The 13,803-nt window shown below is 38.0% G+C and overlaps 1 protein-coding gene across 5 annotated transcripts in view; it reads right to left on the bottom strand.

Moving 5' to 3' along the window:
* RELCH (RAB11 binding and LisH domain, coiled-coil and HEAT repeat containing) overlaps nucleotides 1–13,803 on the bottom strand; it is a 145,220-nt gene that overhangs the window by 100,047 nt on the left and 31,370 nt on the right. For all 5 annotated transcript variants that reach the window (XM_049902141.1, XM_049902142.1, XM_049902143.1 and 2 more), the window contains exon 2: nucleotides 7,029–7,118. In XM_049902141.1, coding sequence (XP_049758098.1) covers nucleotides 7,029–7,118 — 90 coding nt within the window. The remainder of the gene's footprint in view (nucleotides 1–7,028; nucleotides 7,119–13,803) is intronic.

Genomic DNA, 13,803 nt, shown 5'->3' with positions numbered 1-13,803 from the left:
AGTTAAGGTGTGAACTAGAGAAGTAACAAAGTAAGAGGTGGAGAAATGACAAGAAAGAAAGTCAGGGACTCTCTTGCTAAAAGATGGATCATGTAAACTTAAGTTGAGGATAAGTGGTTCTAATGAGATCTTCATCTTCCATCATCCTTCCAATAATAGATTTTTTAGAAAAATATTTGCTTTAACAGAGATGCTGTACTGTTTTAGTGTCCAAAATAAATTACTTTTTGTTTGGTTTCCAATTAAACTTTTCATTTTTTTTTTTAAGCAAGAACTCATTACCTATTTGGATTTAAAAGTCTACGTATATAGGCTGCAAGAATATCACTGGTACAACATCAATACTCCAAGACTTGTTTCATCAGTTTGTTAATCTACTCTCCCTTACCAACAGTTGAACTAACTAATGTTCAGATGTGTTTTCTGGCATAAGTGAAGTTATAAAATAATTACGGTCTAAGATTATTCATTAAGATTATAAGAAAAAATATAAAATATGGCAAAATATGTGCTGATACAAGAAAATAGATTATAAAGAAGAAATCCCCCAGAAAGAATCAACAAAGACGGCTGATTCAAAACAGCAGCACTCAACCGGATGCTGAAAAGTGGTTAGAATTTACCTCTTTGTCACCTTCTCCTTCTACCTGTCACTGACCAACAGGCCCTGATCATCTCTTGCCTACATTATGGCAAGCCTCTTCTAACTGGATTCTGTCTTGCTCCATACCTTCCCACCAGTCCATCCTCCACACTTTTAGTTATCTTTCTAAAATACAAATCTTACCACGTCTCCCTCATTTAAAAATTTTTACAGTTCCTAAATATCTACAAAACACTTATATAAGCACCTACTCAACATGGTCTCAGTCTATCATTCCAGATTAATGTCCAGTTATTTCCTACTATACAGTTAATACTTTCACTGAATTTAGCTGTTATCCCTCAAACATGACAGAAACTTTCACAGCCCTGTGTCTTTTGTCTATGTGATTTCTTCCAACTTCTCTCTATAAAAAAATTCCTATTCATCCATCAAGCCCCAGTTCAAATGTGACCTTTTCCCTGATGCTTTCCTACCCAAAATTAACAAGCTATTTATTACGGTTCCCAAAGCACTGGATATATACATACATTACAGACATATACATGTTTTATTAAAAAATCCTTATCTATTTCATATTTGTATAACTAGTCCCTACAGGGTCGCTATAAGTCGGACTTGACTCTATAGCATTGGGTTTTGTTTTGTTTTGTTTTTTAGTGCCTAACATAGTACCAAACACGTTGCAGATGCTCAAAATGCCTAAGTGGATTAAAGAATGGCAATCCCAAAAGTTAGAATATAGATGGCCCTTGCTACCTTAAAGGAAACTTAAAAATGTAAGAGGTACATTGTACATACATTAGGTAATATTAGCTTTGTTTAATAACATAGAGAAAATCCTTTACTACAAATTCCAGCTAGGTCACGCTTATTTTGATTTGATGTCTGCTACGATGTAAATCATTTTTATAAGAAAATTTATACTTCATATGAAAAATAAGTTCAGTAATGACAAATATCTAAAATGAAAAGCTTTTAAAATTTTACTTATTTTAAAGAAAAATGGCCATGCGAAATAGTCTTGTATGGAAAAGACAAAATTCTGCTATCCACATGAACTGAATGTACAGCTAGATCAGAGACGCAACCTGTTACTAAAAAATACCTCATGGGCTCTAGAATAAAAACCATATGTTTACCTCCTAATCCTGCTTCTTACCATATGGAGGCTACCAGGCAAATTTCTCAAGCTTGGTAAGCCTCACTTTATTAATCTATAAAATAAAGATATCATGACCTATTTTGCAGGATGTTTAACAGGGCTGAATAAATATTGTATATAAAGTACCCAGCACAGTGCCTGGCACAGAGCAGATGCTTAAAAATATTTGTTCCTTTGGAGGTCAGTTTTCTCTCTGAAGGGATATCTGTAGAGACTTGAAAAAATAATCAGATTTTTAAACATGGGAAAAAGATGGTAAGAGTAACCCTGAAAACAAATGTAATGCCTGTCTCATAAACAGCAAAAGCTGATTAAAAATTGAAAAAGACCCTGCACTTGTTTGCTGAGGCAACGGACTCACTACCTGTGTTATCCATAACCTCTTTCTGCCTAAGACTGGTATAGAAAGATTAAAAAAAAAGATTTTTGTTCATAGACGCCTCTTCATTCTTAGTGAGGTTTACATGTGATTTAATGACAGATGACAGGATGATTATATTTTGTGGATTATTGTTTGAGCTGCTGATTAAAGAACCAGTTCAGAATTTTTGTTATGAGCTATGGATGTGGATACCCATTATGTGGGATCCTGTGTGTCCCAGCAAACCCTGGATGTACTAAATACTGGCAGTATGAGTCAAGGATAAAATCTTTTTTTTTTTTTCTAATTTCTTGAAAATTTCCAAAACATAAGGTAAAACATGAACGCATCCGGCAATGACTGTGCATACATTTTATTCTAGTCTCCCTCTTCTAAGCCTTTTTATTATTTTTCATAAAACTTTTCAAAATATGGTACAATACAGTCTTCCTTATTGCAAAGGCAGTACTTACAGGCCAAATAAATAAAACTAAAGGAATCTGAATCTCAGTAAAATTACCAGTACTATGTATTCTTCACTATAACAAAAGCGTTAATAACAGCTAAGAAGCTGAAACGGTTGCCCTGGGATACTGCAGAACTGCTTACAGAGGCACATCCCACCTGCTGTATGTAGAAGCAATGATTGGGCCCTAAGATTGAATGCGGAGAAGAATCATTCATAGGAGTTTGAGTCTCTTTGAAAAGTACCACTGTAAGGCATTATTCCTTATTGCGAAGGGATTTTTTACCGTTCAACCAAACCAAAAAACCAAACCCACTGCTGTCGAGTTGACTCTGACTCCTAGTGACCCTATAGGACAGAATAGAACTGCCTCATAGTGTTTCCAAAGTGTAAATCTTTATGGAGCAGCCTGCCACATCTTTCTCCCACGGAGCGGCTGATGGGTTTGAACCACTGACCTTTCAATTAGCAGCCAAGTCCTTAACCACTGCATCGCCAGGGCTCCCCCTCAATTAAATAGCATGCATTTAATATTTAACCTAAAATAAACAATTTATGGAAACCCTGGTGGCGTAGTGGTTAAGAGCTACAGCTGTTAACCAAAAGGTCAACAGTTCAAATTCACCAGGTGCTCCTTGGAAACCCTATGGGGCAGTTCTACTCTAACCTTTAGCGTCGCCATGAGTCAGCATCAACTCGATGGCAACAGGTTTGGTTTTGGTTTGGTATATGATTTATAGTGCCACTTAGCAAGTGATGTAATGAAGATAAATCTGTCATAAAATTATTCAAATAATTTCCATTTGATGTGCTAATTTATAGATACTGCTGATAACATTTTCTGTTTTGATACAGCTGTCAAAAATGATTCTTTTGACTAAGCCATGATTTTAAATTCTTCCAGTAGCTTCTCCACTGACACTGTTATTGTTTACATTGCTGAATCCTTTTCTCAACTTCTACTGAACTAAGAACAATAACATCGTTTTTTTCCTAATATATAATACTGAGATTTTAAAATATTCAATCTCTATTCCCAACCAAGGAATGAAAATCACATATTAGAATTCATATATAATTAGGCCAAACCTAATCCTTCATGCTAAGAGGTAGCATACGGTGCAACTGTGGGCTCTGATGCCGGGCTACCTGGATTTTAACCCAAGCTCTACTATCGAAGTCTTAAATTCTCCTAAGTGCCTCAGTTTCCTCATCAGTACAAAGGGGAAGAGGATAATAATTCTGTAACTCAAATGAGTTAATATACATTTAGAACAGTGTTTAGAATGGAGCAAGTGCTATACAAGAATTAGCACTCACTTAAATTTTTTTTTTTTTTTTTTAACCCTGGTGGCGTAGTGGTTAAGTGCTATAGCTGCTAACCAAGAGGTCAGCAGTTCGAATCTGCCAGGCGCTCCTTGGAAGCTCTATTGGGCAGTTCTACTTTGTCCTATAGGGTCGCTATGAGTTGGAATCGACTCGACAGCACTGGGTTTCGTTTGGTTTTTGGGTTTATTCATAATGAACATGACTGTAAGGATGTGGTAGTTTTAACACACTTGTCCCAATAATAAGTTGAAAAAATTTCAATAGAGTTGTTCAAGAGGGGGTTTTTTTCTGGCCCCACACTGCCCCCTCAGGCTCCATCTGTCCCACGTGGCATGCCTCCTGTTCCAAGAGTGCCCACCATTGGATGGAACCCAAAATACCATCTCTCTTAGAGTAATAGTCCTACGAAAGCTACAGTTCCTATAAGCCTCTCAGGAATGACTTCAGTGGTAGGTAGCCACTGCAGGACCAGAAAGGAGCCAGAGCTGCTATACTGGCAAATTCTAGGACGGGCTCCCAGCAGAGCCCAATAAGGCTCATCTGGTGTGGGCAGTATACATGGGGTACAAATTGGTACTTTGAAGGAGAAGGAAGGAGATGGGAATGAACAATCACTCAATTAGAAGGATGTTGGTCTTACAGAAACCCTGGTGGCACAGTAGTTAAGAGCTACAGCTACTAATCAAAAGGTCGGCAGTTCGAATCCACCAGGTGCTCCTTGGAAACCCTACGGGGCAGTACTACACTGTCCTATACAGTCGCTATGAGTCAGAATCCACTCAAAGGCAATGGGTTTGGGGTTTTTTTTTTTTTTTTGGTCTTCTTATAGGAATGGATAGGATCCTAGAGGTCCCGCTGTACCAAATATTAACCCTTTATTTTCTGGATAATAGAAAGATCAAGAGAAGGAGTTCCTGCAGAATGGTTATGATACCTGGGAAGTACCCAGGTAATAGCTTTATTCGCGAACCAACATGAAAGTATTTCAACCAACTTTTAACTGCGATTATAGTTGTACTGGTATATAATACCTGAACATCAGCCATGGTTTGGAGGGTCTCTTGAGAGATAAAAGGTGGTGCAGGCCACACCCCAGGGAAACTCCCTTTACGTTGGATCAGCGATGTGACCTGGGTGAGGGTGTTGCAATCCCACTGCAATCCTTTCTAACATAAAATTATAATCACAAAAATGGAGAACAACCACACAATACTAGGAATCATGGGCTGATCAAGTTCACACACGTTTTTGGGGGACATAATTCAATCCATAACATTCCACACTTTGGCCCCCAAAATATCACATCCTTAAAACATGCAAAACATATTCACCCCATCATATCATACCAGAAGTCTTAAATCCACATCTAAAATCCAAAAATTCTTTGTCATCTGTGGTATCTAGAATGTAAGTTATCTGCTTCCAAAGGTACAATGGCAAAACAGGCACAAGCTAGACATTTCCATCACAAAGGGGAGAAACTGGAGGAAAAGGAGGGAAAACAGGTAACAAGCAAGTCAGCAGAACACATTACATTAGCCCTCACCCAACATTAGCCCTCAAAGCTTTGAAAATAATCCTCTGTTCTCTGAGACAATTTTACACACTGGCCCTGCCCTCCAGACTAGGCATTCGCCACACTCTCCAGATTCTGAGCGGAGGCCCCGTGGCCCCAGGCTTCAGCTTTGCTTTCCAGGCCTGCTGGGATGGCAACTCCGCTCCCTTGGTTTTAGGTGCACCATTCTCCTAGTCCATCTGAGGTGTGACTCCACCCTTAGAAAAACCAGAGGCCATGGCTCCACCCTTTCAAATCTCAGAGGTCATGGCCATACCTTTTGAGAGTAAGGCAGCTCGGCTTCCTGTGTTCCTTGGCCTCTCAGACCTCATCTGTCCTACTGAGGCAAGTGTTCCAAAGCTCTGTAGCTCTACCGATAAGTACCTAGAGGCACCCCACTCCACCAGGAAGCCTCCTGCGCACAGGCACTCAGCTTTCTTGCTTTGTGGGTTGGCAAGCCTAGCTCCACCAGTAGGTGCCCGGAGGCACCCCACTTCACCAGGAAGCCTCCTACACACAGGCATTCAGCTTTCTTGCTCTGTGGGTTGGGTCCAGCACCATCTTGCGCTGGTCTCCTGGCTCTGCTGCTGCAGGTTCTCTGCTGCTGCAGGTTCTCTGCTGCTGCTGGTCCTCTACCACTGCTCCTTCTCTATCCATTCACAGTCGCAAAACCACTTTAGGTATCTGTTAGAGCAGCACCCCACTCTCGGTACCAAATTCTTAGTTATCTAGTGCTGCTATAACAGAAGTACCAGAAGAGAATGGCTTTAACGAAGAGAAATGTATTTTCTCACAGTCTAGTAGGCTAGAAGTCCAAATTCAGGGCTCCAGCTCTAGGGGAAAGTTTTCTCTCTCTGTCAGCTTTCTCATCAATCTTCTCCTAGACTAGGAACTTCTCCGCGCAGAGACCCTGGGTCCAAAGGACGGGCTCTGCTCCTGGCACTGCTTTTTTGGTGGTGTGAGGTCCCACCTCTCTGCTTACTTCCCTTTCCTTTTTATCTCTTGAGAGATAAGAGGTGGTGCAGGTCACATCCGAGGGAAACTCCCTTTGCATTGGATCAGGGATATGGCCTGGGTGAGGGTGCCACAGTCCCACCCTAATCCTTTTTAACATAAAATTACAATCACAAAATGGAGGACAACCACACAATACCGAGAATCATTGACACATATTTTTAGGGGACACACTTCAACCCATGACAGGTCACTATGAGTTGGAATTGACTCGATGGCAACAGGTTTGGTTTTCGGTTTTTTTATACCATGGCTAACTTAAACCTGGCACCAGTTATTACAATTGCATGATGTTGGCTGTAAGCAGAACTCAGCAAATTGTATGTGCTCTTAACCAGAAATTCACAGCACCACTGGAAGAGAAAGCTGGGGTAAGATGTTCCCTCTGGCCAAAAACTTAGTAAAGTAACTTTTGTATAACGATATACATTATACTCACATATCAAATAGCAGAAGTAAAAATTCTTCAAGTCATTTTATTATTTCTATCACGCCAAAGAATCCAGATGAATCTGTCTTTATGATCTTACTCACCTGCCACTCTCTCATCAGTTTCCCTGTTACCATCATCTGAATATCTTGCAAAGTCTAAGGAATCAAGGGTACTGATGCTCCCAGCTCGATCTATAATAAAGAAAAACATAAAAGAATTAAACAAATAGATTTTTACTTAACTGTCAAAATAAGAGACTAGAATTCATTTACCTATAATTATTTCCAGCTATTAAAACTACGATTCTTAAATCTAGGAATTCTATTAAAACAATAAGCTAAAAATGCTTATACCAATTAAGCTACTTTAAAAATAACCTGGGGTTTCCCTGACCAATCACTCTGTAATCCCTGAACCATGAGATGGGGAAGAGGACTCATCAGCTTTTTTTCCTGAGGACAGACTACTAGGGAGAAGGGACATGTGCCCACCAGAAGCAGATCTAGTTTCCTGTTCCCGGCTTTTCTATTTATCTAGGTTGCCTACTGAGTCATCTTTCCTCAAGAAAGCTGTACAGACCAAATGGGGATCTGAGAAAAATGAAGTTTCCATTCTTCTGTCCCCAGAGGGCCCTCTGGGCCAGAACCTTTTATGAGCCAATGAGAGAGAGAGGACAGCAAATGAGATGGCTTCTCCAACTAGATATTCCTGGTCTCTAAAGACAAAAAACTGAACTGAAATCTGAGCTGCCACCTAAAAGAGAGAGTTTATAGTTTTGTCCAAACAAGATAATTACCTATTACAGGAAAAGCGAAAATCAACACTCTTCAAAGGATTATAACAAAATCTAGCCTCCACGTTACTGTCCACATTACAACCCAAAATTACTTACTGTAAAAGAACGAGCAAAATATGATCTACTTTCAAGAGAAAACACAATCAAGAGGGACAAGTGACCCAGATGGCAGTAGATGTTAGCAGTTGAACAGCTAATGTTGGCTATAAGCAGAACTCAACAAACTGAATGTGTTCTTAACCAGAAATTCACAGCACCACTGGAAGAAGAAGTTGGGGTAAGATGTTCCCTCAGTCCAAAAAGTTAGTAATGTAACTTTTGTATAATAACTATATATATTTTATTTACATACCAAATGGTAGAAGTAAAAATTTACCCAGTGAAGTAAAGGAAAATAAGTACATGATGATTGAAGAAGAAGAAATCTTAGCAGAGAAATAGAGAATATAAAAAAATATACCAAGTTAAAATTCTAGAACTGAGAAGTAGAATATGTAAAATTTTAAATTCACTGCATAGTTTTAATAACAAAATGAAGTTGAGTGGGGAGTCAGTGACCTTAAAGATAAATTAATAGGAACGGACCATGTGAAGAACAGAGAAAATAAAAGAAAATTAGCAGAGCCTCAGGGTCTGTGGAACAATAACTTTTGTTATAATGTGTATAACTGGAATCAGCAGATATAGATTCAGATATAAATTCAAGAAGCTCAGAGAACACCAAGCAGGATAAATAGAGCAACAAACTTAGTCATATTATAAACAGCTGAAAACTAAAAATGAAGATAAAATATTAAAAGCAGCCAGAGAAAAACACATTACTGTGGAACAATAATCTGAATGACTGCTATTTCTCATCAAAACCCATGTGACAGAAGGTACCCAGGTTGGAAAGGAAGAAATAAATTATCTCCATTTAACAGATGACATGATCTTACATATAAAAAACCTAAGGAAGCCACTAAAAAATAACTAGAACTAATAAACAGGCTCATCAAAATTGCAAGAATACACTATCAAAAAAAACTAAACATGCTCATCAAAGTTGCACAATACACTATCAATATACAAAAAAAAATCATATTTTTATACACTAGCAATGACCAAAAGTAAAATTATATAAACAGCATTAAAAAGAATGATATATTTACAGGCAGTACTCAGATTATGAATGAGTTCCATTCCTAAATCTGTCTTTAAGTTGGAGTTGTATGTAAATTGGAACAGCTAGGTATGGTTCGTATCTAACAGCAGTTAGTCAAATGTTTGTCTTAGTATATAGTGTACCTTTCTATGCATGGAAACCCTGGTGGCACGGTGGTTAAGAGCTACGGCTGCCAACCACAAGGTCAGCAGTTCGTATTCACCAGGCCCTCCTTGGAAACCCTATGGCGCAGTTCTATTCTGACCTATAGGGTTGCTATGAGTAGGAATTGACTTGATGGCAGTGGGGTTTTTTTGTTTGTTTGTTTTCATGGAGCCCTGGTGGCACAGAGGTTAAAAGTTTGACTGCTTACCAAAAGGTCAACAGTTCAGATCCACCAGTCACTCCCTAGAAATCCTATGGGTTGCTATGGGTCAGAATTGACTCTACAGTAACAGGTTTGGTTGTTTGTTTTGGTTTTTCTATGCATAAAAAACATTAAACACTTTCAGATACACTAAAACATTTTAACATAATAATACAGTAATAATAATGTTTTGATGCGTGTTGCAAAGTAGCACCCTTTTTTATTACGAACCACTGTATGTACCTCTAATTTTTATTATAATAGGCTTTCTGGGTTGATTTGTAACTTCAGGTTGTACACAAATCAGACGTTTGCAATCTGGGGACTGCCTGTATAAATGAATTAACAATAGAAGTTCAAGACTTAGTTTCAACATCATTAGTCATTCAAAACCCGTTGCTGTCGAGTCGATTCCAACTCACATCAGGAATACGAAAATCAAAGCACTATGAGATACATCTTACACCCACTAGGATGACTATAAGGAGCCCCAGTGGCAAAATGGTTAAGCACTGGGCTGCTAACTGAAAGGTCACAGGTTCAGACCCACCCAGTGACTCTGTGGGAAAAAGACTTGGCGTTCTGCTCCCATAAAGATTACAGCCCAAAAAATCCGATGGGGGCAGTTCTACTCTATTACATGTGGTTGGTATGAGTCTAAATTGACTTGACGTTACCTAACAACAACAGACAGGCAATAATAAGTGTCGGTGAGGAGAAATTGGAACCCTCATACATGGCTGATGGGAATGTAAAACAGTGCAGCCAATGTAGAAAACCATTTGGCAGTTCCTCAAAAGGTTAAACATAGAGTTACTGTTAAGACCCACAGTTCTGCTCTGTGGTAGAAATGAACTTAAGAAAAATGAAACCATATATTCAAGCAAATCTTGTATACGAATGCTCATAGCAGCATTATTCACAATGGCTAAAAAGTGGAAACAAATGAAATGTCTATCAACTGATGAATGCATTAAAAAATGCACTACATACACACAGTGGAACATTAGTTATTTGACAATACAAAAGAATGAAATACTAATACAGCCATGAACATAGGTGAACCTTGGAAATATTATGCTAAATGATATAAGCCAGTCAGAAAAACTCATATTTTATGATTCTATTTACATGAAATGTAGAAATGTATAGAATAGGTAAATACAACAAAGAGACAGAAAATAGATTAGCAGCTTCCTAGGGCTGATGGGTGGTGAGCAGGGAGTGTCTGCTAATGGATAAGAGATTTCTTTAGGGGTGATGAATATGTTCTAAAAGTAGACTATGACAGTAGTTACACGGCTCTTTATAAATATGCTAAAAACCATTGAATTGTACATCTTAATGGGTCAATTTTATAGTATTTAAATTGTATCTCAATAAAGCTATTATTAATTTTTTAAAATGGAACATCTTTAGAACACCAACAGAAAAAGTTGCAACCCAGAATTCTATATTCAGCAAAAATATCCTTTCAAAATGAAGGCAAAATAAAAACAAATCAGGGTCCTAAAACATTTTTCACAAAGCCCTTTGTGCCTCAAGATGCTCCTAAGAAAAAATATAAAATATATTATATGTGTGCATACATGTACATGTATATACTTTTTTTCTATTTTATATTTCTCCTTAGGTAGCGCAGTGGTTAAGGGCTTGGCTGCCAACCAAAAAGTCAGCAGTTCAAATCCACCAGCTGCTCCTTGGAAACCCTATGGGGCAGTTCTACTCTGTCCTACAGGTTTGCCACAAGTCAAGATCAATTCAATGGAAACGAATTATATATGTATCGGTATGTGTAATATCCTCAGATATTTATAGTGGACATTAATATGTCAAAGATCCATAGAAGTCCTGAGCTAATCAACCAAAACGAAAGATGGTGTTTTCCAAAATAATTTGTCCACTGCATTCCTTTCTTTATATCATATGATAATATTACAACATTCATTTGTTAAGAGGAATAAGCTACAGCCCCAGTCCAAACCTGTCCTGAGGCCTGTTTATATATGATTCCCAAGTTAAAGACAGTTTTTAAATTTTTAAAGGGTTGTAAAACAAAAACATAAAAGAAAAATATGCAACATCTGTGGTCTGCAGAGCCTAAAATATTTACTACCTGTTCCTTTACAGAAAAATTTTGCCCATCTCTGTTTTAGTGTGCCAGCCATACACAAGGCAGTATGATAGGGATGGCACATGGAAAATGACTAAAATACACTTCTGTGTACTGATATCTCTTTATTTGTTCTATCATTCATTTATTCACTCAATATTTATGAAGCACTGACTACATGACAGGCACTGTTGTTGACACTGAGTACACAGCAGTGAACAGAGCGGACAAAAATCCCTGCCCTTGTGGAATCTACAAGGGTGGGAGAAGCAATAAACAACAAAATATTTATAGTATGCCAGAAGATAATAAAGTGCTACGCTGAAAAGAAAAGCAGAGGAAATGGGAAAATTAACTTACATGAAAACATTTCAACTCTTGTAAGAGCACTATGATGCAGTGATATGGTTTTTTGTTTGTTTTTTAAATATCAGAAATTTCTATGAAATCATATACATAGCACTATTCACTGAACATGTCTCTCGGATCCCAGTTCACTATCAATGACTCTCAGATACAGTGTGGGGGTAGGAGGCTTCAATGAGAAAACATTTTAAACTGATCCCTGAAGAATAAATGACCACCATCAGGAAAAGACATTCCAGGCAGAGAGAAAGAACTAACAAATATATGCAGTTTTCAAAGTGCAGGACAAACTGGGTATAAGTAGTATTACAGGTAGTCCCCGACTTCTGCGGTTCCATTCCAAGGACTCCGTCATAAGTCGGTTCTGAGGTTAGTCGAATACCTCACATCTCTTTTTCTTTTTTTTAGTTTTCATTGTTGTTGCCTTTTATTATCAGTATATTTATAAATCCAATCTATTTGTCTTTGGGGATTGGGGACATTACATGTAAACTTACAGATATATTTTAATACATATATACATAAAAAAACACAAATCATAGAAATGTACTCCGACAATGAAGGAGATGGACAATGTTGGCATTTTGTCAGTTACAGTAACAGTTCCACTTGTGGAAGGTTCTGAATCATCTGGATTATCTCTGGTAATGGGATGGTGTTTCTAGCCAGAAAATTAGTGAGAGCTGCCTGTACGAATCTTCTTTTTTTTTTTTTTCTTCTTCATATTATTTCGTGTAACACCTCACTGCATCCCAAATCTGCCCACTGATTACAGTGAAGCAATCAGCATTTGGGTCCATGTTTTCAAACAACTAACTTAGTTTATAAAAAACTTTTACCGTAAAATTATTTGACAACTTCACTCTTTCCTCTTCCTCATTATTTCTTTCTTCTTCAGCATTTCTTTCCTCTTCAAAATCTAGCAAGTCCTAATCTTTCAAATCCTCTTTTTTTGTCATCTATGAGCTATTCCACATTGGCAATTTCAAATTCTAAATTCAGCGTTCTTGTGATATGGACAGTTTCTGTACCGATCTCTTTCATCATATTAACCTGATTGAATGCCTGAAGCATGTTCACATAACTCAGCAATTTTTTCCAAAACCCCTGCAGGTATTTTCCCATAACTTCCTCCAAGGAAGATGCAATATTCTGGATACACTGAAGAATATTATAATTCTTCCAGAAATTCACCTAATGTTACCGTACCTACATCTGCTGCATGTGCAAGTGAACATCTGAGAATGATAACATCAGCAAATTATGCACTGCACTGTACACAGTACATATTCCCAATGATAAGATGTACAAAAAAAAAGACGGTCATAAGTGCAGTTCACTGTAACTCAAATACATCCTCTAAGTTGGGGACCACCTGTATAACGTTATAACGTACAAATACTCCAAAAGGGTCAGGCAGGTCAAAGACATCTTACCACAGTTTACAGGGGCAAACCAGGCTGTGACTAAAATAAAAAAAAAAAAGGGAAACTACTTCCATATTAAATTTTACACATGTAGAAGCTTTATAAAACTTTTTACTTGTAGATCTTTTAAACAGGTGAAAAGAGAAAAAGCTAGACTGGAATAAACCACTGACCTACAAATACACCTGCTTGGTAAATAACCAACATGACATATTGTAAAATGGAGTTTGCAGATCACAATATATAAGGTACCTAAAATTACCAGCTCTTTAAAAAAAAATTATCTAACCACTTTTCTCCAGTGTCTTGTTGTTGTTAGGTGCCGTCGAGTTGCTTCCAACTCATAGTGACCCTATGCACAACAGAACGAAACACTGCCTGGTCCTTGCCATCCTTACACTGGTTGTTATGCTTGAGCTCATTGTTGCAGCCACTGCGTCAATCCACCTTGTTGAAGGTCTTCCTCTTTTCTGCTGACCCTGTACTCTGCCAAGCATGATGTCCTTCTCCAAGGACCAATCCCTCTGGACAACATATCCAAAGTATGTAAGACGCAGTCTTACCATTCTTGCCTCTAAGGAGCATTCTGGCCGCACTTCTTCCAAGACAGATTTGTTTGTTGTTTTGGCAGTCCATGGATTTATTCAATATTCTTTGCCAACA

The sequence above is a fragment of the Elephas maximus genome, chromosome 11, assembly GCF_024166365.1.
Source record: "Elephas maximus indicus isolate mEleMax1 chromosome 11, mEleMax1 primary haplotype, whole genome shotgun sequence".
NCBI lineage: Eukaryota > Metazoa > Chordata > Mammalia > Proboscidea > Elephantidae > Elephas > Elephas maximus.
The sequence above is the reverse complement of the archived record's forward strand: the minus strand, read 5'-3'. Positions and strand labels throughout refer to the sequence as shown.